General features: G+C 41.2%; 1 protein-coding gene across 6 annotated transcripts in view; it reads right to left on the bottom strand.

Annotated features, from left to right (window-relative positions):
* The window catches only part of LPCAT3 (lysophosphatidylcholine acyltransferase 3), a 49,416-nt gene that overhangs the window by 5,763 nt on the left and 18,892 nt on the right, over nt 1–24,761 (bottom strand). For all 6 annotated transcript variants that reach the window (XR_002785915.2, XM_003410662.4, XM_064284677.1 and 3 more), the window contains exons 2-3: nt 1,267–1,374; nt 225–331 (exon numbers count right to left, since the gene is read on the bottom strand). Coding sequence is in view for 5 of the 6 variants with exons in the window: in XM_003410662.4 (XP_003410710.2) it covers nt 225–331; nt 1,267–1,374 (215 nt within the window). In the remaining variant the exon portion in view is untranslated. The remainder of the gene's footprint in view (nt 1–224; nt 332–1,266; nt 1,375–24,761) is intronic.

Below are 24,761 nucleotides of genomic sequence, written 5' to 3'. Positions count from 1 at the left end.
ATTCCCTTGAGGTAGGTGAAGCATTCCACTGCATGTGCAGGTGAAATCTCTGGGGCCTGTGGTAAGTGGCCTTCCCAGAATCATACTGCTGATAAGTGTTAGGAGAGGGGATGAGAAATTAGGTCTCACAGTTCACTGCTTTTATTATCCCACGCCCCCCACCCCCCAAAACTGCCATCTGCTGTGACCTGAAGTAACTGAGCTGCTAAAGGAAAAATGTTTACCATCTGGAAGCAAAAGGTTGTGAGGACAGCAGTGATGGTGCGGCCCATCAGTCGGAGTATGAGGAACTGAAGCATGACACACAGCACGGAGTGGTAGAGCTGGTTTCCTGGATGCAGAGAAGACAGCAAATTTCAGCCCTTTTTTTTTTATTTTTGGCACTCCCACCCTTCCTGAGACTTTTAACCACAAAGAAATAACTTTGCTAATAGGATCCTTCTCTTTTTCCACCCCCTAGAATAATCTCATCTTTTTGAAGGAAAGCTTGTTGAAAGAAGTTTGATCAATAAGCCAATTAGAGTTAAAAGCTATTGGGAGGAAAGAACTGTTTGAGAACAGGGAGCACCCAATCACCCCTCCGAAGCGATAAGCTCCTCTCGTTACAGCTCTGATTAGCTTATACACAGTACAGACGGTGAGGGGATTTCCCAAGGGGCCAATGTAAGATGATTGGTTGTCATTCACTTAACTGACAGGAGGCAGACTATGTAAAAGCAGGACTTTAACTTGGACTGGTTTATTAAGTGTGTGTGTGTCTGCTCTCTACAGGTTAGTTATAGCTTATCTAATTATTTAAACTTTTCCCAGAACTGTTTTTATCATGAGTTTTTAGTTTCTGGGAAGGGTTAAGAGTTAAATGGGGGAGGGGGAAGGGGGCATTTTCTTTAACAGGTTGGAATTAGTTGTATAAATATAAGGGGTTATCAGGTGTTATTGTTTATTTCTGAGTATCTGAGCTGAGAACTGATTCTGAGCGGGGACTGCTTGGATCTCTCATTCAGTTACAGCCATAGCAGAGAGAAACTGATGCCTCTCTGTTGATGGTACCACTGGCAGAGGTACCACTCTCGAAATGCTTTTATGTGGTAGAAGAATGTACTTGAAAGGAAAAGTTAAGCTGTGTTGCTGTTCATCAAACCCTCTCTTTGCAGACAGAGCATTATAACTTCCCTATCCATTGAATTCTCTCAAGGACATTTTGTTCAAGTCTGTTTCTTCCCAGTTCCCTCTATCCTAGCATCACTGCTAACTTAGTTCACTCACCAAAGTTAAAATAAGCAATTGAGAGGCCTGTAAAGGTGTGGAAGAGATGGATGAGGTAGCTGTCCTTGTAGAAAAGGTAACGTCGATAAAACAACGCAATGGGATAACCTGGAGGGAGAGAGAGATGAGAAGAGGGTTACTTGTGCTATTCCAATATTGTTTTGAAAGTTTATCTAGCATGAAATTCTGGCCAGGAAGGAAAAAAATACATTATATGAATGTCAGAGAAGATGATAATGGTACTCCAAGAATCAAAGTTTTTTTTTTTAAATAAACCTAAAAAAAATTTTTTTGTTGTTGTTTTGAATATATACAGCAAAACATACACCAATTCAACCGTTTGTAAATGTACAATTCAGTGACACTGATTACATTCTTTGAGTTGTGCAACCATTTTCACCCTCCTTTTCTGAGTTGTTCCTCCCCCATTAACATAAACTCACTGCCCCCTAAGGTTCCTATCTTTCGAGTTGCTGTTGTTACTTTGATACCCATATAGATAGTTCTTAAAAGAACATTAATGCTTAAGGTAGACCTTTTTTTACTAGTTCAATAAAACTATTTATTGTGCTTTAGGTGCAAGTCTACAGCTGAAGTTAATTTCTCTACAAAAATTTATACACATATTGTTATGTGACCCTAGTTGCAATCCCTATAATCTGACAGCACACTACCCCTTTCCACTCTGCGTTTCCCATGTCCATTCAACCAGCTACTATCCCCTTCTGCCTTCTCATCCCGCCTCTGGACAGGAGCTGCCCGTTTGGTCGCCTGTATCTACTTGAACTAAGAAGCACACTCTTCATGAGTATTATTTTATGTTTTATGCCATTTACCCATTGCCATGAAGTCGATTTCGACTCATAGCGACCCTAAAGGACAGAATAGAACTGCCCCATAGGGTTTCCAGGGAGTGCCTGGTGGATTCGAACTGCCGACCTTTTGATTAGTAGCCGTAGCTCTTAACCACTATGCCACCAGGGTTTATGTTTTATAGTCCAGTCTAATCTTTGTCTGGAAACCCTGGTGGCACAGTGGATAAGAGCTTCATGCTGCTAACCAGAAGGTTGGTAGTTTGAATCTACCAGGTACTCCTTGGAAACTCTGTGGGGTAGCTCTGCTCTGTCCTACAGGGTTGCTATGAGTTGAAACCGACTCAACAGCAATGAGTTTTTTTTTAATCTTTGTCTGAAGAGTTGGCTTTGGGAATGGTTTTAGTTCTGGGTTAACAGACAGTCCGGGGGCCATGTCTTCTAGAGCTCCTCTAGTCTCAGACCATTGTTGTTAGGTGCCATAGAGTTGGTTCTGACTCATAGCGACCCTATGTACCACAGAACGAAACACTGCCTGGTCCTGCGCCATCCTTACAATCGTTGTTATGCTTGAGCCCATTGTTGCAGCCGCTGTGTCAATCCATCTTGTTGAGGGTCTTCCTCTTTTCCGCTGACCCTGTACCTTACCAAGCATGATGTCCTTCAGGGACTGATCCTTCCTGACAAATGTCCAAAGTATGTAAGATTCATTCTCGCCATCCTTGCTTCGCTGCTATTCATAAGGTTTTAACTGGCTAATTCTTTTCAGAAGTAGACTGCCGGGTCCTTCTTCCTAGTCTGTCTCAGGCTGGAAGCTCAGCTGAAACCTGTCCTCCACGGGTGACCCTGCTGGTATCTGAGTATCGGTGGCATAGCTTCCAGTATCACAGCAACACGCAAGCCCCCACAGTACGACAAACTGACAGACACGTGGGGGTTTCGGACCATTAAGTCTGGTCTTTTTACATGAATTTGAGTTCTGCCCCCATACTTTTCTCCTGCTCCATCAGGGATTCTCTGTTGTGATCCCTGTCAGGGCGGTCATTGGTGGGAGCTGGGCACCATCTAGTTCTTCTGGTCTCAGGCTGGTGGAGTCTCTGGTTTATGTGGACCTTTTGTCTCTCGGGCATATATATATATATATGGTGTTTTTAGTGAAAGTTTACAGTTAAACACTCTCTCTCTCTCTATAGTGTTTTTAGTGAAAGTTTCTCATACAAAAATTTATGTGACCCTAGTTACTCTTTCTGTAATGTGACAGCACACTCCCCCTTTCCACTCTGGGTTTCCCATGTCCATTCAACCAGCTCCTGTCCCTTTCTGTCTTCTTATTTCACCTCTTGACAGGAGCTGCCCATTTAGTTTCATGTATCTACTTGAACTAAGAAGCACACTCTTCACGAGTATCATTTTAGGTCTTACAGTCCAGTCTAATCTTTGAATAGTTAGCTTCAGGAATGGTTTTAGTTCTGGGTTAACAGAGTCCGGGGGCCATGTCTTCTGGGGTTCCTCCAGTCTCAGTCAGACCATTAAGTCTAGTCTTTTTACTAGAATTTGACTTCTGCACGCCACTTTTCTCCTGCTCCATCAGGGACTCTCTGTTGTGTTCCCTGTCAGGGCAGTCATTGGTGGTAGCTGGGCACCATTTAGTGCTTCTAGTCTCAGGCTGCTGGAGTCTCTGGTTTATGTGGCCTTTTCTGTCTCTTGGGCTACTATTTTCCTTGTCTCTTTGGTGTACTTCATTCTCCTTTGCTTCAGGTGGGTTGGGACCAATTGATGCATCTTAAAAGGCCACTCACTAGCTTTTAAGACCCCAGATGTTACTCACTAAAGTGGAATGCAGAACATTTTCTAAATAAACTTGGTTATGCCAATTGACCTAGATGTCCCCTTAAACCACAGTCCCCAGACCCCCACCCCTATTACTCTATCCCTCGAAGTGTCTGGTTGTGTTCAGGCAACTTCTTAGTTTTGGTTTAGTCCAGTTGTGCTGACTTCTCCTGTATTGTGTGTTGTCCTTCCCTTCACCTAAAATAATTCTTGTCTACTATCTGGTTAATGAATTTCCCTCTCCCTCCCCACTCTTCTAACCATCAAAGAATGTCTTCTGTGTTTAAACCTTTTCTTGGGTTCTTTTAATAGTGATCTCATACAATATTTGTCCTTTTGTGACTAATTTCACTCAGCATAATGCCTTCCAGATTCATCCATGTCATAAGATGCTTCTTGGATTCATCATTGTTCTCTATCATTGCGTAGTATTCCATTGTGTGTGTATATACCATAACTTGTTTATCCATTTGTCTATTGATGGGCACCTAGGCTGTTTCCATCTTTTTGCTATTGTGAACAGTGCTGCAATGAACCTGGGTGTGCATATATCTATTCATGTGATGGCCTTATTTCTCTAGGATATATTCCAAAGAGTGGGATTGCTGGATCCTATGATACTTCTATTTCTAGCTTTTCAAGGAGTCACCAAATCAGTTTCCAAAGTGGTTGTACCATTTTACATTCCCTCCAGCAGTATATAAATGCTCCAGTTTCCCACAACCTCTCCAACATTTATAATTTTGTGTTTTTTGGATTAATGCTGTTGGGGTGAGATGGTCTCATTGTAGTTTTGATTTGCATTTCTCTAATGGCTACTGATTATAACCATTTCCTCATGTATATTATTTGGTTTTAAGAAGGCTTCAGGGGATTTTTTTTTTTTTTAATAATTTTTATTGTGCTTTAAGTGAAAGTTTACAAATCAAGTCAGTCTCTCACACAAAAACCCATATACACCTTGCTACACACTCCCAATTACTCTCCCCCTAATGAGATGGCCTGCTTTCTCCCTCCACTCTCTTCGTGTCCTTTTAGCCAGCTTCTAATCCCCTCCAACTTCTCATCTCCCCTCCAGGCAGGAGATGCCAACATAGTCTCAAGTGTCCACCTGATCCGTGAAGCTCACTCCTCACCAGCATCCCTCTCCAACCCATTGTCCAGTCCAATCCACGTCTGAAGAGTTGGCTTCGGGAATGGTTCCTGTCCTGGGCCGACAGAAGGTCTGGGGGCCATGATCACGAGGGTCCTTCCAGTCTCAGTCAGACCATTAAGTCTGGTCTTATGAGAATTTGGGGTCTGCATCCCACTGCTCTCCTGCTACTTCAGGGGTTCTCTGTTGTGTTCCCTGTCAGGGCAGTCATCGGTTGCAGGCGGGGACCGTCTAGTCCTTCTGGTCTCAGGATGATGTAGTCGCTGGTTCATGTGGCCCTTTCTGTCTCTTGGGCTCATAATCACCTTGTGTCCTTGGTGTTCTTCATTCTCCTTTGATCCAGGTGGGTTGAGACCAATTGATGCCTCTTATAAGGCTGCTTGCTAGCGTTTAAGACCCCAGACGCCACTCTTCAAAGTGGGATGCAGAATATTTTGTTAATGGATTTTATTATGCCAATTGACTTGGATGTCCCCTGAAACCATGGTCCCCAGACCCCTGCCCCTGCTACGCTGGCCTTCGAAGCATTCAGTTTATTCAGGAAACTTCTTTGCTTTTGGTTTAGTCCAATTGTGCTGACCTCCTTCAGGGGATATTTTTGTTCAAGCTTCAAAGATTATCTCAGGGCAATAGTTTAGGGGGCCATGTAGCCCTCATGGCTCCAAAACATCTGGAGTCCATGAGAACTTGAAATTCTGTTCTGCATTTTCCTCCTTTTGATCAGGACTCTTCCGTAGAATCTGTGATCAAAATGTTCAATAATGATAGCCAGACACCATCTAATTTGTCTGGTCTCACGGCAAAGAGGCAGTTGTTCACAGAGGCAATTACCCACACAGTCCATATCCTCCTCCTATTTCTACCTGAAAGTCTCCTTTAGTGAAGTGTCTATTCATATCTTTTGCCCATTTTTTAACTGGGTTGTTGATCTTTTTGTGGTTGAGTTTTTGCAGTATCATGTAGATTTTAGAGATCAGGTGCTGATCAGAAATGTCATAGCTAAAAACTTTTTCCCAGTCTTTTTACTCTTTTGGTGAAGTCTTTGGATGAGCATAGGTGTTTAATTTTTAGGAGTTCCCAGTTATCTAGTTTTCCTTCTGCATCCTTAATAATGTTTTGTATACTGTTTATGCCATGTATTACGGCTCCTAACGTTGTCCCTATTTTCTCTTCCATGATCTTTATCGTTTTAGATTTTATATGTAGGTCTTTGATCCATTTTGAGTTAGTTTTTGTGCATGGAGTGAGGTATGGGTCTTGTTTCATTTTTTTGCAGATGGATATCCAGTTATGCCAGCACCTGTTGTTAAAAAGACTGTCTTTTCCCCATTTAACTGTTTTGGGGCCTCTGTCAAATATCAAATGCTCATATGTGGATGGATTTATGTCTGGATTCTCAATTCTGTTCCATTGGTCCATGTATCTGTTGTTGTACCAGTACCTCCTCCTACTTCTGATTCTCCTCCTTCCTCTGTTGAAAAGTTTTTTAATAAATACAAGTTTAGAACTGAAGATGTTAATTTTATATTGAGGCAATATAAAACTGGGACCTAAGACTAGGTTTCATTCATAGCTCATTAAATACTGCTAAGGATTTTCAGTTAATCGAATTTTTCTTAAATGATACAAAGAATTGAGGGTTCCCAACTATGCTCCAAAAACACTACTTTACACCTTTATGATGTGTTATAATTTCATCACTTCTCCGGCTTGCAAAGAATTTATGAGACAGATTATTAAGAGAATAAACATAAATTAACACCAGGCTACATAGTGGGCTATCATAGGGATATGTGTAGATACTGCTCACATACTGAGGTCTGGGCATCAACCAAATTATAAAATCCATTTAGTTATACTGGAAGATGTCTTCTAAAGCTGTGATTCAGAGTTGAAGGGCCGTGAATGAGCTACAGGGGATATCCTGATGGGACATGAACTGATTTATGCACAGCCAAGAGTTGCTTACTGAATTAAAACGGGTCAAGAACATTTGGTATTCCTAAACTAAAATGAGCATGTTCCAAGGTTTTACTGCAGACTCACATTCAGTGTTCTATAACAAACCTGGCTGATGAGCTTGCAACATTCCTACTGCATTAATGTACGTGGGAAGAACTGGAATCCCTACTGATTTTTGGAAGGACACTTTACCTATCTTATTGTACAATTAGTGTTCTGTGAGTTGGTCATGGGTCTCAATTGCTGCAATTCTTGCTTTTATATCTGAAATTGAAGTTAGTTTATCTTTATCATTGGCAATATACTTTATTGTGAGTTGTTTAGTTAGCTCTGCAATGCTTACAGCAGGATCAGACATAATGGATAAGCTCAATTATTTGTTAAATGAATGTTAATGGAAAAGCATATTTATAGCAACAGTAGTTTTAGCTTACATCCTTCTAGTCTTTTTTCCCCCATACATTTTTTTTTTTTTTTAACTTAAGGTCAACCATTTGATCTTCTTGATGCCAGGATTTACTGGTGTTCTTTGACAGCTGTTTCCATAATGGTTACATTCTGTATCAAATTTATAGTTCCATTCATGGAGTTAATTTCATAGACAAATTGTGATGGTGCATTCCCCACTCGTTCACTTGACAAATGTTTACTAAATGCCTACTATGTGCCAAGTATAATGGGGGAGGGATGGAATATGATGGTTTATCTTCTAGCTTGCTGAGATGAAGTGATATAGAATTACTAGCTCAAGGGAGAGGGAGAGAGACAACTATGACCCTTTCACAGTCAGATGAACAAGCCTAAGAAACAGGATCAAGTCTCCTACACATCGCCTGGGTAGAAATTTGGCAGGGGCAAAACATCAGGTTAGTAGCAAGTATTGCTAAGAACCACAGCCAGGTACTAGAAATATAGAGTTGAGATTCAACTGCCTTAAATCTTTTGCTTTTTATTTTAAAATTTTTTAGGAATAAAGGTATAAAAGAATAGAAACAGTATAATAGGGATCCTGATTATCCAGAGCACCTACAGATAAGTTCTGGATAGCTAAAAGTTTACCTCTTTAAGCACTAAAACCCTTAACTATATGGAATGCTCAAAACTGAAAAATACAACACACGTTATTCTGCCTCCTTAAATTGAACATAATTTGACATTTTCTTGGTTATCTGGGTCACAGCCATTTAAAGTTACTATGGCTTTATGGCCTACTGAAGTGTGTAAAACGGTTTGCTCTGACCCTAACAGGCTTAGACTGTTCTGAATTCTAAGTTCTTATAGCTTTTATGCCTCATTCCTTGCTATTCAAGGATTAATAGTCACTTCTTGAGCTTTCAGTGTGCCTGCCAAGAATAGTTCCTTTCCCTACTTCCAATTTACTGCAGGCCCTAGAAACCATAACTTTGATTTAAAGGTGTAAAAAGAGAAATAAGCTCAGAGTAAGGGTCTTGGGTGCTTTTCTTGGATAACATCTGGCCACTCAGAGGCCTTTTTTTGCTATCTCCTGCTTTTAGGTGTATTTTGAGGAGTAGAAGTTGTTGAGTTCCATACAGGTGAAGTAGTATAGCACACTAGTGAACACATCCTGTTGCCTTAGAGTCAATTCTAACTCATAGTGGCCCTATAGGACAGAGCAGAACTGCCCTACAGGGTTTCCAAGGCTTTACGAAAGCAGACTGCCACATCTTTCTTCTGAAGAACGGCTGGTGGGTTCCAACCAACAACCTTTCGGTTAACAGCTGGGCGCTTAATCACTGTGCCACCAAGGGTCCTTCCTTTTTGTGAAGATTGTGAGACTTCATCTCACGTACTTTGGACATGTTATCAGGAGGGACCAGTCCCTGGAGAAGGACATCATGCTTGGTAAAGTAGAGGTTCAACAAAGGAGAGGAAAACCCTCAAACAGGTGGATTTACGCAGCGGCTGCAACAATGGGCTCAAGCATAGCGACGATTGTGAGGATGGTACAGAACCGGGCAACGTTTCGTTCTGTTGTACATAGGGTTGCTGAGAGTTGGAACCAACTTGGATGGCACCTAACAACAACAGTTCACACATGATAAGAAGATGGAACAATGCAGAGAAAAATACAAAAAAATGCAGTAGGCCTGGTTACCAAGAACATTAAGACCACAGCAGAGAAAAGCAAGGCCTGCAATGAAGCTGCAAAGGGGAGGAAGGAGCTGTGCTGGGGTGAGTTGCTGTGACGACCCAGTACTGACTTTAAGTGTGTAAACACTGAACGTTGCTCTTGGCTGCTGCTCAGCTCAGCAGGCTTTGGACCCTGGCTGCCTAGTCACTGTTTCAGGGATATGCTGTTTTTTGGGAAGGTGTTGTTCTCCAAGCTGTTTCTAAATCTTAATGCTTTTTGTGGGGGCCAATGCTTAATACGGTAGGTGGCTACAGTCAGAATCACCTGAAGAATCTATAAAAAACAACCAAGCACCTCATTCCTCACCCAGCCACCTACGTGATTCTGATTCAGTAAGTCTGAGTGGGAAGGGATCTGTACCTTAAAAAGGTGCCACAAGTGATTCTGATGTGTAGCCAGGGTTACACTAAAACCCTAGTGCAAGGCAGCAGTACTTAGGCGGTCTGGAGAATAAAATTCTCAGCTTGATGACTGGGGGTTGCTGTCTTTCCTTTAATAGCACCAAATAGGCAGGGGTCCCAGTCTGTAAACCTGGTCCAGAGCCTTTAAGAAGTGGTTGGAATCCTGCAATTGTTTCTTCTTTTTGATTGTTTAAAGGGGGGCCTTCAGAAACGTATTAGTAGATGAAGGATGATGACCTTAAGTACACCCTAAACCCGAGGAGCCCCTGCTAGAATGGGAGCTCTCCAAAAGCAAAAACTAGGACATTCAAACGCTGTGATCCTCCAAGCTGACTGCTGGAATGCATTTAATTTGGTCCTCTTCAGGGGTTGTATAACATGAAGTGTATAACAGCTGTATTCTCTAGTTTACTCAGTTCCAATTGCCGTTTGAGTCAGGGACCGGGATCTATCGTGACCTAAATTACTAGAGGAACCCACCCTTATTTCCTGTATGGTAGTTCTGAGATCACCTATTAACACTAAAGGTTCTGAGATTTCATTTGAAGAAAAGAAATGGGCTGTTTTCATTAAAGTCTGGTAAATTCTTTTGCCTTTCATCCTGTGTAGCTATTTCTGGGCTCTGTAGGAATATGATATGGCCCCATTTCATCAGTCAGTGGTTCATATGACACTGGTGAAAAGAAAATAGACCATGTTCTGGCAAGTGTGAGGGAGAAGATATGAATTGGAATTGACTCGATGGCAATGGGTTTGGTATGTGCTGGTTTAGCCAGACGTTGACACAAGTTCTACAGAAAAGAATAATACTACCTCTATAAACAGCATCATAAACAAGGGGTTGATATAACAGCCATAGCATAGAGAAACGATTGTCAAGCTTTTTGGTTTCAGGGCCACTTCACAGTCTTAAAAGCTACTGAGGAACTCAAAAGAACTTTTTTTGTGTGTGTGTTCAATCTATCAATACCTACTATATTAGAAAATAAAACTGAAAAGTTTTAAAAATATTTTGTTACTTCATTTAAAATTAATGATAAACTCATTACATGTTAATATAAATAATACATTTTTAATGAGAATAACTATATTTTCCAAAACAAACAAAATCATTTAATAAGGAGTGGCACTGTTTCACATTTTTACAAATTTATGGCCTTTGTCTAGCTTAATAAATGATAGCTGGATTCTCCTATCTGCTTCTGCATTTACTCTGTTGTGATATGTCGTTTTGTTTGAAGTATGTAAATAAGATTTGGTTCACACATATATAGCTGGAAAGAGTATATTAGCTTTTTCAGATTATTTTGGGCATTCTTTGATATAACAACAAAACTTGAGAAGTGTTAATTTCTTAAAGGTCATTTGCAATATAGAATCTGAAACCACATCAATGGTCCTTCTTGTTCTTTAAATGGACCTTTTACCCATGCATGATTTTGTAACATCATACATTGGTTCACTTGGAAAATACTGGTTTACTTAGTTGGGCAGATTTTCCACATATACCATTCCTCACTTAGCCACATGGTTAGGTTCCAAAGACCAGGTTGTTATGCAAAAATGGAGGATTTTTTTATTTAGAAAATATGATCAAAGAAATAATATCAGCCCCATGACTTGCTCTTTACTGTGACAAGTTCAGTTATGGATTATTTTCTGTGGAGGAGGCCTGGAGGAGACAAAGGTGGATAAAGCCAGGCTGTGTGACTGAAGGGCCCGAGACTTAACCACTTCACCTTTCTCCTGTGCTGGGTCAGAACTTCCCTCACAAGGCCACCTCCAGGGCTCCACTCTCACCCCTGCAAGCCCTGCCTTCACATCCTGGAGGCTGCTCTGCCCTCTGTATCTGGCAAGGCTTGTGGCTTCCTGCCAGGGTGCTGCAAGCCTAGTTTGGCTCACTTTGGGATGGCATTAAACTCACACACATTTCTTCCACATACCCTCTCTGGTGCCTTTTTCTTTCCTCCCTTTCCACCCCACAGCATTTCTGAACTGCAGGGCCTCAAGCCACATACGACATGGAAACCCAGAACAGTGCCTGCTGGCTCAGTGCTGCCTATGTGTCTGCCTGGAGGCTGTGGCCACGGAGAAGGCCAGCCTGACCGGCAGCTGGATGCGGTGTCCTCACCAGCAGGAGGGAGGCAGGGAGGGCATGGGGCAGCAAGGCCCAGCTTCCCAGAGGTCACCTGGAGACCCTCCTTGAGGAAGGGGATGCTCTGTAGCCAGTGCTGCCCTGCCTGCCGCTTCGTCAACGTGCAAAATAGTCTGATGGTAGATTTTTTACTATTATCGTAAATGTGAAACGTCTGGTAACAAGACAGTTGGTAAGTTAGGAGTAGGTGTACTGACATGTTTCATTACAATACAATATCTAAAAAGTCACACTCCTTAATATCACCATTGATTGCAGCAGAAAAGTCTTTAAACAATGGGAAGCTTTCAAGCTCATGTAAGTAGATACAAGTTTCCCAAAATTTTCACTTGAAAGCTTTGATTTTATCACTGGGTACAAATATTGCCAGTTGTTTTCCTTGAAGTGACAGGCTTATTTCGTACCTTTCAAGAAACTACCTGCCAGATGCCCCAGTCTAAATAACCAGTTTGTCTGTCAGTCATTCTTGCAAGTAAAAATGGTGTTACATGGAAAAAAAAAAAAAAAAGGCAACTAATTCAACATGCGACTCAATGAATTGCACAAGTGCTTTTTCTCGAGACAGCCACTGTACTTCGGTACACAGCAGAAGTGCTATATACATATTTTTCACTTTTATTGGAAAGACGCCTACTCAAGGGTTGAGATTTAAAAAAATTACTGTTTGCTGCTTCATCAAAGACATTCTTAAGTGAAAATGACTTGTTTTTTTAAACTGTGAGTGCACAGCAGCGAAGAGTACAATGATTACTAGTATAGCTTGGTGCCACTGCCTTAACTTGCACTAAGGCCTGGTGGTGCAGTGTTAAAGCCTTTGGCTGCTAACTGAAAGGTCGGCGGTTCGAACCCACTAGCTGCTCAGCAGGAGAAAGACATGGCAGTCTGCTTCCATAAAGATTACAGCCTTGGAAACCCTGTGGGGTGGTTCTACTCTGACCTATAGGGTGGCTATGAGTTGGAATCGACTCGATGGCAATGGATTTGGTTTTTCTGGTATTGATATAACATATTTTGTCTACCCACTCATCAATTAATGGATACTTAAGGTTGTTTCCAATTTTTGGCTATTATAAATTATGCTGCTGTGAACATTTGTGTACAAGTTTTTGTGTGAACACGTTTTCAATTCTCTTGGAGTAGATGGATCTTTTGGTTCTTTTATCCTCTAACCTAGCACTTCTTAATCAATAGTGAAGATTAATTTTTTTTAATTTCTCAACTGTTGTGAACCAATATTTTGTAAAACACAAAATCATGAGCTTAGATGTTGGGGCTCTGTCAAATTGCTACAAAATTCCTAAATGTTTACTTTCTTTCTGTGTTTACTTTGACTGTTATGGAGCCTGCTGTCTATAATTTGAGCAGATTGCTCCAATTTATTGTCTCTTTCACTGAAGGCTTTTCTTCTGGTTCCTAAATATGGCCCATCTCCAGGATTCAGTCTTGGCCTCTAGGATTCTCACTGTACTGCTCCTTTGGAAACTCCATCTACTCTCCTAGACAAACGCAGTTCTTTAGTCCTAACTTTTCACGTTTCAGTTCCATATTTCCTACTTCCTGGCTGGACATTTTTAGTTTTATATTTCACACCATCTCAAACTCTCTATAACTCAAACATGACTTTCCCCTTAAATCAGCCTTTTCTGCACTTTTTTGTTTGTTAATGGTTTTACCATTCTTAAGGTCACACAACCAGGTTCAGAAGCTTGAAGTTAGTTGCCTTTGACTTTTCCCTTTCCTTTGTTCTCCATATCTAGTCATCAAACCCTGTTGATTCCTCTTTTCCAATGTCTCTCACCATCACCATTCTTTTTTTTTTTCCTGTGCTGCATTTGCAGTTAAGGTCCTTAGTACCTCACCCTTAAACTCTTGGCAATATTCTCCTACCTGATCTCTGCCTGTAGCCTCGTTCCTCCAGCAAACCTATACCAGAGTAATCTCCTTCAACTCCTGCTCAGAAACCATTAATGGCTCCCCACTGACTATTCAACAGAGTCTCAAATCCTAAACCGGAGTAAGAATCAAGGCCTATCTTCTACACTACGTTTCTAGTTATAGCTTCCATTTCTGTGTTTCAACTAAAACTGGTCTCCTTGTTTTTACCCAAACATGTCTTGTGTTTTTTGTCTCCATGTTTTAGTTCTTGCTAACCCTTTCACCTGGAATAACTTCTCCAACCACCTCTCTACCAACTAAAATCCTATCCCTTCTTCAAAACTTAGTTCAAGTGTCTCCTTCTCCAAGGCTACCTTAGACCATAATGAATTCATGACCCTGTGTATTACAGACTACCTAAACTTTTTTTTTAATATTAAATGAACTATATTTAAATGCCTTAAATGCATGGCACTTAGGACTAAAACTCTCATTTGGCAAATCATTATATACTACTATATTCTTGGAGTCCCTAGATGGTGCAAACAGGTACTGTGCTTGGCTGCTAACCAAAAGGTTGGAGGTGTGAGTCCATCCAGAGGTAACTCAAAAGAAAGGCCTGGTGATCTATTTCTGAGAAATCAGCTGTAATCCTAGGGAGTGCTGCTCTACTCTGACACACACGGGGTCACCAGGAGTCACAACTGACTCTACCGCAACTGGTATATGATTCTTTTCCATTTTGTTTTGTATTACAATTTCCGTATGTTCATAACCTCTTTTCTAAAGGAAGGAATTATGTCTATGTCTTTGGATGTCCCAGAGCATACTCTCCTGTACACTTTATTTACTTTTTATTGTTGTAAAAATATATATAATACAACATTTGTCAATTCAACATTTCTGTATGGTTTGTGCTTGACTGCTAATCTACAGGTTTGAACCCACCCAGAGGTACAACTGAACAAAAGACCTGGTGATCTGCTTTCGTTCAGATTATAGTCAAGAAAACCCTATGGAGCAGTTCTACTCTGTAAAATATGGGGTCACTATGAGCCGGAACTGACTTGGCAGCAACTAACAACAGTAACTACAATTGACATTTACTAGCTGTGCGATCTTGAGCATAAGTTTCTTCATCTGTAAAATGGGGATATTGCTACTATCTGCCTCAATGAGTTGTCGTAAGGACTAGGCAAAACGACACATACAGAACAGTTAACAGACACCTAAAACATTGTAAGTGTTCACTAAATTATACCCACACAACCATAAATTTAGAGGGAGGTGAAGCAGGCCTTACCTGAGAAATTCTGGGACAAGTGGATATCGGAGCTTCTGAATCTAATCTCTATAAGGTATAACAATCAAATGACTAAGGGATTTCCCCATTATCTCCATTTCAAAATAAGATTCATAGTATATTTATTTTATAAAGATATTGATCATGGGTTGCCAAGTACTCCGAGATCCCTAATTACAGCAGTCTCTCTAAACTGCAACACACTATTATAGTAAGGCACTGGATGGTCAGAAAAGCATGGGCTTTGGCGACATGGTGCAGAGAATTACTTAATACGGCCCTTCTAACCACAGTGTTTACGACTTCCACACAATGATTGGGTGGGACCATGCAAATAAGGTGTACGGAACCTGTGATGTTTGGGGTTATGAGTCAATTTGGGTAGGCCAGGATTCCCAGTGTTGTGTGGTTATCTTCCATTTGTGATCTGATGCAATTATCCTCCACCGTGTGTATGGTGAATCCTGACCTCTGTGTGTTAATGAGGCAGGATCAGGTTATGTTTGTTATGTCAATAAGGCAGGATTAGGGTGGGATGCACTCAAGTCACTACCCTTATTCAAGTCACACCCTTGCTAAGTCACACCTTTTATCTTAGAAGAGATAAAAGAAGAAGGAGCAGAGAGAGGGGTCCTGAGGATGACCAGTAAGAGACTGGAGTACAGCATGTCATTTGGACCTGGAGTCCCTGCACTGGGAACCTCCTAGACCCAGGAGAGAGAGAGCTGTAAAACTGGAGACAGCGAGAGACGGCGAGAAGCAGCAACAGAGAAATGGCTGTAGCAGAACAATAAGACTGCCAGGAAACGGCACGGTGAGCTTCCTGGCCCATGGAATGAGAGAGCTAACTACCTTTGGGCTGAGGCTTACTGACGCAGTAGGGTGCCTCTGGACACTTACTGGCTGACCTAAAGAACTTTGTAACACTTACCCAAGCAGGGCAGAGGCTGGGCTGAGGGGCCCAAGAGGCCTGAGGGGCTGAGGCCCAGGGAAAGGCCTGACTGTGGGCAAGGCTGAGAAGAGGCTGTCTTGACTGAAGAACTGTATCCTGAGTCATTCCTGATGCTGAATTGTAATCTATTCTTTCCCTAATAAACTCCATAATTGTAAGTATTATCTGTGAGTTCTCTGTGGCCATTGCAATGAATTATTGAACCCAGCAGAGAAGTAGAGTGCCCTGTAAGGGATGGGTGGTGTCAGAATTGGTAAAAGGGCCGGAGAGAGGAGGTATGTCTGACCTCCGCCTCAAAGGAATCAGCCTTGGGCTGTTGATGCCAATAATGATTCTCTCTCCTTCCCCTTGTATAGTTGGATAAGGTCAGATCCCTCTGCCAGGCCAGTTTTACAGAAGTCAAGACAAATCTCAGTCTGAATCCCTGTTCTGCTACTTAACTAGCTCAGGCTGGTTGATTATTCAACCTTTTCGGTTCTCAGTTTCATCAATAATATCTTAATATCTGCTTTACCAAAACCCATTGCTATCAAGTTGACTGTGACTCTAACAACCCTGCAGGACAGCGCAGAAGGGCCCCACAGGGTTTCCAAGGAGTGGCTGGTGAATTTGAACTGCCAGCCTTTTGGTTAACAGCCGAGCTCTCAACCACTGCACCACCAGGGCCCCATATCTACCTTAGGGTTTGGATATTACACCTGATACAGATTAGAAGCTTAGTAAAAGGGAGATTGCTTCGCCTCTGCTTTAACAGTGATGTACCCAGTGAACTCATCCAGTCACATGGCTTTAAATACCATCAGATATATATAGATCTATGTATCTAAATGGGAAATACCTATATATATTTAAATACCATCTCCTAAATTTTCATCTCCAGCCTAGACCTCTCCCCTGAATTCATCTTGTGTAGCCCATTTAACACCTCAAGTAGGTGCAGGGCTGGCATACATCTCAAACTTCATGGGTTTCAAACTGAACTCCTGACATATCTCCCCACCCTGAACCTCAGCCTTCCCCGTTTCAGCAAACAGCAACTAACCCTCCTATTTATTTGCTAAGGACTAAAACCTTATAACCTTGCAATCATTCTTGACCTTTCTCCCTCACTCCCAATCTAAGCAGTAAGCAAATCCTGTCTGTTCTACCTTAATAATAAGTCCAGAATCTGACTGCTTCCTCGGTCCAAGTTGCCAGCATCTTCCTAATTCTGTTCTTGCCCCTTCAGTCTGTCCTCCATGCAGCATCCAGAGGAACTCTATTACAACGTAAGTCAGATCAGTTCACTCCTCTGCTCAAAATCCTTCAAAGGCCTCCAACTCACTCTGAGCAAAAGACAAAGTCCTAACCAGAACCTACACCATCTGTTCACCCTTTCTCCTGACCCACCTTTCTCTGACTCACCTTTACTCTCTGTCTCCGCCATTCTGCCTCAGCAACAAAAGAAATGTCTGGCTTTAGAGCCTTCAGGCAGGTTCCTTGCCTGAGATACTCTTTTCCCAGATAAACTCAAGTCTTTCCTGCACTTCAGGTCTTTACTCAAACGTCATCTATCAGTGAGGCCTTCCCTGATCATCCTATCTAAAACTGCATATAACATACCCTTTCTCAATATATGCTTTCTATTTTTCTTTTCTGCTTTTTTTTTTTTTTTCCATTTTTCTCCTCACCACTTATCACTCTTTAACATACTACATATTTTACTTATCAGTCTCGGCCCTTTGAAAGCAGGGATTTTTGTCTATTTTGTTCCTTGCTGTACCCTCAGTGCCTAGTACAGTGCCTGGTACACAACAGGCCTCAAAATATTTGTCAAATGATGAAAGAAGAAATGAATGAATGCTCTGTACTCTAGGTAATCAATGCAACATTTATTCAGCAGCCATTATGGGCTCAGCTTTGCATCAGGTGCTAAGGGGGGATGTGGCAGAGTTTTAAGAGATGCTTCTTCTCTTACTTTGTAGATGAGAGAAAAGAAATTCCAAACAATGACATTCTATAATAAGTGCTAACTGTATGGAATAGCCAACGTTGTGCAGGTTAGAGAAAAGAGATATCAATAACGACCACAGCCAGGTCTCAGAGAAGAGGCAGTATCTGGCTGGGGCCAGGAAAGATGAGTAGGATTTGAATTAAAAAGAGATAAGGGCACACGAAGGAAGGAGAATAATATAGTAAAGGCACAAAGATAGGAAAGAGCATGAAACATTCACTTCAAGAGACCAGGCAAACTAAAAGAGGGGAGAAATAGTGGCAACAAAAATGGACAAGCAGGTTTGGCAAACCAGGCAGGGTCTGAAATTGATATAATAGGAAAAAAAAATCAATAGGATTGACTGCATGTGGAGGACGAAAGAAAAAGACAAATCAAAGATGGTTAAGATGCTGACATAACGGCCTTGAAACGTTTTTGCTGGTATAACCCCTAAAACAATCTTGAAAAACTACATATCCCCTGCGGTCCCCAGGTGGCACAAACGATTTGCACTACTAACCTCAAGGTTGGCTGTTCAAACCCAACCAGTGGTGTCACAGAAGAAAGGCCTGGTGATCTGCTTCTGTAAAGATTACAGCCAAGAAAATCCGATGGAGGATTTCTCCTCTGTAACACATGGGGTTGCCATGAGTCAGAAGTGATTTGATGGCAACAGGTTTAGTTTTATTGGTTTTGTATATCCCCTTTTGGATTCTCACATCCCTAAGCTGACATTTAAAATTTGTAAGTTTAAACAATAGCAAACGATGGTTTTTAAATATATCTTCTACAGAAAATGTGCTTTAAGTACATATGGGAAATATCTGCCATGCAAACCAAATGGCAAAACAATCAGCTCGATCAGACTTACTTTCTGTTAAAAGGAGTCTAATTTCATTTTTTGTTTTTAATAAATACGTTAATACTTGCCCCTCCTGACAACCATTTCACTTCTGAATTATACTTTTAATATTAATAGATAAGGTGGAGGGTTGCTGCGACCTTCTTGCCTGGATGAAGTAAGGTGCTGCCCTCTTTGCTTGACTTTCATGGTGTGCTGTGAAGTTTTACACCTTGGGGCAATACGTTCCCCTCTTCTCTTATTTCCTTTTTTAAGGCCGGTGAAGGGTGACTGTAAGAACACTGGGAAAGGAGAACCCTTAGAACATAGATATGGTCTCTGGCATATTCATTTTAGAAAAGAGTATATATGCAATTTGAAAATCTGAAAATTGATTCCCTTACAGCTATCCATACCCTTGTATCCCTCTGAAAGTCTCTGCATCCCCCTAGGGTATGTGCACCCCAACATGAAGGCCACTGATCTCAAGGTTTCATGTCTTGGTGATCAGAAAGAAGGCAGTGCCACTGAAGAGACAGAAAGACTGGAAGAGAGGGCTGTCTCTGGTGGTAGTGCTGATGGATGAGGAGTTCATGCCTTAACCACGTAGCACATTATCACCTCCCCCTTCAAATCTGTGTGGTCTAAAATCAGGACAGGTGTGTGTCAGGGCTGTAACCTTTTACCATACTTATTCAATCTATATGCTAAGCAAAGAATTCAAGAAGTTGGGACTATATAAAGAAAACGGCATCAGGGTTGGAGGATGACTCATTAACAACCTGTGTTTTATTGACTATGCAAAGGCATTGGACTGTGTGGATCATAACAAATTATGGATAACATTGCGAAGAACGGGAATTCCAGGACACTTAATTGTGCTCATGAGGACCTTTACATAGATCAAGAGGCAGTCGTTTGGACAGAACAAGGGGATACTGATTGGTTTAAAGTCAGGAAAGGTGTGCGCCAGGATTGTATTCTTTCACCGTACCTATTCAATCTGTATGCTGAGCAAATAATCAGAGAAGCTGGACTATATGAAGAAGAACAGGGCATCAGGATTGGAGGAAAACTCATTAACAACCTGGTTTATGCAGATGACACAAGTTTTCTTGCTGAAAGTGAAGAGGACTTGAAGCACTTACTGATGAAGATCAAAGATCACAGCCTTCAGTATGGACTACACCTCAACCTAAGGAAAACAAAAATCCTCACTACTGGACCAATAAACAATGTCATGATAAATGGAGAAAATATTGAAGTTGTCAAGGATTTCATTTTATTTGGATCCATAATCAAAGCCCATGGAAGCAGCAATTAAGAAATCAAATGATACACTGCATTGGGCAAATGTGCTGCAGAAGACTTCTCTGAAGTGTTAAAAAGCAAGTATGTCACTTTAAGGACTAAGGTTCACCTGACCAAAGCCTGCGAAGTTTTCAACTGCCTCATATGCATGTGAAAGCTGGACAATGAATAAGGAAGGCCAAAGAAGAACTGATGTCTTTGAATTACGGTGTTGGCTAAGAATACTGAATATACCATGGACTGCCAGAAGAACAGAAACCCGGGTGGTGTAGCAGTTAAGTGCTATGGCTGCTAACCAAAAGGTCGGCAGTTCAAACCCACCGGGTGCTCCTTGGAAACTCTATGGGGCAGTTCTACTCTGTCCTATAGGGTCTCTATGAGTCAGAATCCACTCAACAGCAATGGGTTTGGTTTTTTTTTTGGACCAGAAGACCGAACAAATCTGTCTTGGAAGAAATATACCCAGAATGCTCCTTAGAAGCGGGGATGGTGAAACTGTTTCACATACTTTAGACATGTTATCAGGAGAGACCAGTCTCTGGAGAAGGACATCATGCTTGGTAAAGTAGAGGGGTCAGCGAAAAAGAGGAAGACCCTCAACGAGATGGACTGACACAGTAGCTGCATCGATGGGCTCACACGTAGCAACGACTATGAGGATGGTACAGGACTGGGAAGTTTTGTTCTGTTGTACATAAGGTCGCTATGAGTCGGAACTGACTTGATGGCCCCTAACAACAGCAGTCTCTGACTTATAGGTATTCGAGTTACGATGAACTGCACTTACACTGTCCTTTTTTCTTGGTACATCTTATCGTTATTAATATGCGCCACATACAATGTCGCATCGCGTAATATGCTGTCCTCAAATCTGTAAGTTTAAATGAAATATTTCCAACCCCCAAAGACAAAGATCGGATTTATAAAGATGCTGATGATAAAAGGCAATAATAATGGAAAAAAAAAAGAGGTATTTGACTTTTGTCAGAACTGACTTACGACGGAGTTGTCGGAACAGAACCCTGTCATAAGTCGGGGACTACCTGTAATGTTATTGTCCTCATTTTACAAGTAAGGAAATAAGTCAAAGCAGTTATCTAAACTATCTGTGCCAATTACTGCTAGTAAGTGATGAAGCTGGATCTAACCCATGGGTCTCTCCCTGAAGTCTATGCCTTAACCACTTAGTACACTATCACCTCCACCTCCAAACTTGCACAGGCTCTCAACTTTTTCCCTCTAACCTGCCCACATTCCTCTGATCAACTTTCCTCCTTCTTCTAGCTACTGTTCAATTTTATTCATTCCCTTTGCAGTCAGTCTCCTAGAATCGTGGTCTAACTCATTGCCTCTACTTATTTTCTACCCCTTTCTTTCTTAACCTTCAGCAATCTGGTAACCACACACACAATCCAGGCCACCTCCTTGAACCTCACCTCCTTCTCTTGTTGAGAACTGGTTTAGATGGGCAGTGAGTTCCTTAAAACAAAGCGACTCAAACCCATCTCGAACTCAAAAATCATGCTTTGGTTGGAGACAGAGGGATAGGGGACAGAGGACATCATACACATACACACACAGAAAGGACTGTCTATTACTACTCTTAGAGATTGTTTACTCTTAAGAGTTTATAAGCACAAGGTTATGGCCACTCTTCAGAATTCCTAGTTAAAGCAGATGGCTGGAAGAACCTCATTTTCATCCTTATCTGGTCTGGATGTTGTAATTTTTCTGGACAATGTAATGTTACCATTAGTAATGGGTATTTTACTTTGGACAATATTGGAAGCCCACATTCAGGGTCAATCAAATTTCGGATAGATTTTCTAAAAAATCACAGGTTAGAATATGAAATAAGACTTCTTTTGAACATGTCTTATTTGTAGTTTATTTTATTATTTTTTTAAAATAATTTTTATTGTGCTTTAAGTGAAAGTTTACAAATCAAGTCAGTCTATCACATATAAACTTATATACACCTTACTACATACTCCCATTTACTCTCCCGCTAATGAGTCAGCCCATTCCCTCCTTCCAGTCTCTCCTTTCGTGACCGTTTTGCCAGTTTCTAACCCTCTCTACCCTCCCATCTCCCCTCCAGACAGGAGATGCCAACACAGTCTCAAGTGTCCACCTGATACAAGCAGCTCACTCTTCATCAGCATCTCTCTCCAACCCATTGTCCAGTCCCTTCCTGCAGTTTATTTCTGTAGAATAGTTTCAAATGATGCTTTTTTCATTAGTATTTCTGCTTTGAAGATCTGTCACTCAATAATTTTTCTATTCTTTCACCAAAATGGAAATTCCCTGTGCTAGAGAACAAGGGGATACTGAGTGGTTTAAAGTCAGGAAAGGTATGCATCAGGGTTGTATCCTTTCACCGTACCTATTCAATCTGTATGCTGAGCAAATAATCCGAGAAGCTGGACTATATGAAGAAGAATGGGGCATCAGGATTGGAGGAAGACTCATTAACAACCTGCATTATGCAGATGACACAACCTTGCTTGCTGAAAGTGAAGAGGACTTGAAGCACTTACTAATGAAGATCAAAGACCACAGCCTTCAGTATGGATTACACCTCAACATAAAGAAAACAAAAATCCTCGCAACTGGACCAATGAGCAACATCATGATAAAGAGGGAAAAGACTGAAGTTGTCAGGGATTTCATTTTACTTGGATCCACAATCAACAGCCATGGAAGTAGCAGTTAAGAAATTAAAAGACGCATTTTATCAGGCAAATCTGCTGCAGAGGACCTCTTTAAAAAGTTGAAGAGCAAAGATGGCACCTTGAAGACTAAGGAGCGCCTGATCCAATTCACGGTATTTTCAATCACATCATACACAGGTGAAAGCTGGACAATGAATAATGAAGACTGGAGAAGAATCGACACCTTGAAACTGTGGTGTTGGCAAAGAATATTGAATATACCACGGACTGCCAGAAGAATGAACAAATCTGTCTTAGAAGAAGTACAACTAGAATGCTTCTTAGAAGCAAGGATGGCAAGACTGCGTCTTACATACTTTGGACATGTTGTCCAGAGGGATCAGTCCCTGGAGAAGGACATCACGCTTGGTAAAGTAGAGGGTCAGTGAAAAAGAGGAAGACCCTCAACAGGATGGATTGACACAGTGGTTGCAACAATGGGCTCAGGCTTAACAAGGATTTTAAGGATGGCGCAGGACTGGGCAGTGTTTCGTTCTGTGGTACGCAGGGTCACTATGAGTTGGAACTGACTCAGCGGCACCTACCAACAACAACAACAGAGAACTACACGGAGAAAAGGAAGACAAACAGAAATAGGAAGAAGAGTTAAGCCCTGTTTGACAGTGTCTATGTAAGGGATATAGGTAACTGATTAGGCACTGAATGCTTAGAACCTCATTACTGGTTACCGTCAGGTGGAAAAGCCCTCGTGGATTATGGTGCTTAGGCAGGAATGAAGCTCACCTTTGGAATTTGTTCAGAACTGGTTCTTTGTTCCTGTTTATCAGATTAAATTTTGCTGATAGTAAGGGCAGGGTGTCAGACACACCTTTCACCAACAATCCTGCATACCTCGGCTGAGTCATATGCTGAATTCACAGAATACACAGATTCTTAGAACTGAAGAAATCTTAGAAATCATCTGCTCCAAACTCTTTATTAGAAAAATAAGAAATTAAGACCCAAAGGGAATAACTGAAACATCCAAGGTTAACAGCAGAGCTCAAATTAGAATCCACATCACCTGGTTTCCATTCTAGTATTCTTGCCATGTGCTCTGGCACTTGTCAGTGATCTGGGACTCACTAATGACCAGCTGCATGCTCTTTTACAGCTACAGCCATATTATTCTCTGATTTATGATTAAAATCTATACTCAAGCACCTGTTTATAGACATGTGCATATCCATTTTTACGTTTGATTTTCTTCCTACCTAAAAACATTTCAAACTTAATTTTAATGCTAAAGTTAGGTGATCTCCTTTACTTTGTTAGTCTAATCTTCGGGGACTTCTTCCCCACCACTCCTACTGTGTATGTCAAACATTTTGACAGTTATGGTACAGGATTCAGGGAAACCGGGACAAGTGATCATAAATATCCTGGGGATGAAAGAAGAATAGAAATACATTTTATTTTCTTTTTTCCCCTCAATCTTCCTTGCTTTCTATATTCCTTTCCTGATGCCTTCTGGATGAATCCTCACCCTGATCTTTTTTTGTTGATTTGAGAATATACGTAGCAGAACAAACGACAATTTAACAGTTTCTACATGTACATACAATTCAGTGACACTGATCACATTCTTCAAGTTGTGCAACCATTCTCACTCTCCATTTTTGAGTTTTTCCTCCCCATTAACATAAACTCACTGCCCCCCTAAGTTTCTTATCTAACCTTTTGAGTTCCTGTTGTCAATTTGATCCCCTATAGATAGATGTTAAAAGAGTATAATCCTCAAGGCAGACATTCTTCACTAGTTAGGCTGAATTACTGTTTGGTTTTAAGACAACTTCAGGGGATATTTTTGGTTTAAAGTTTAAAGATTATCTCAGGGCAATAGTTTCAGGGGTTCATCCAGCTTCAGTGACTCCAGAAAGTCTGGCAGAAGGACATTTTAAAGGTAGACAAATTGATGGTTGTTGCTTGTGAGAAACAAAGAAAAGGTTTGTTACAAAGATTAAGACTTTTAGTCTCTCAGCCCAACCAAACTACCTAAACCTGAACTGCCCAAAAAGTAATTCTTTAATTTCTTCATTTAAGTAAGCAAGGCCTTCTT

The sequence above is a fragment of the Loxodonta africana genome, chromosome 4 (assembly GCF_030014295.1).
Source record: "Loxodonta africana isolate mLoxAfr1 chromosome 4, mLoxAfr1.hap2, whole genome shotgun sequence".
Taxonomy (NCBI): Eukaryota; Metazoa; Chordata; class Mammalia; order Proboscidea; family Elephantidae; genus Loxodonta; species Loxodonta africana.
The sequence above is the reverse complement of the archived record's forward strand: the minus strand, read 5'-3'. Positions and strand labels throughout refer to the sequence as shown.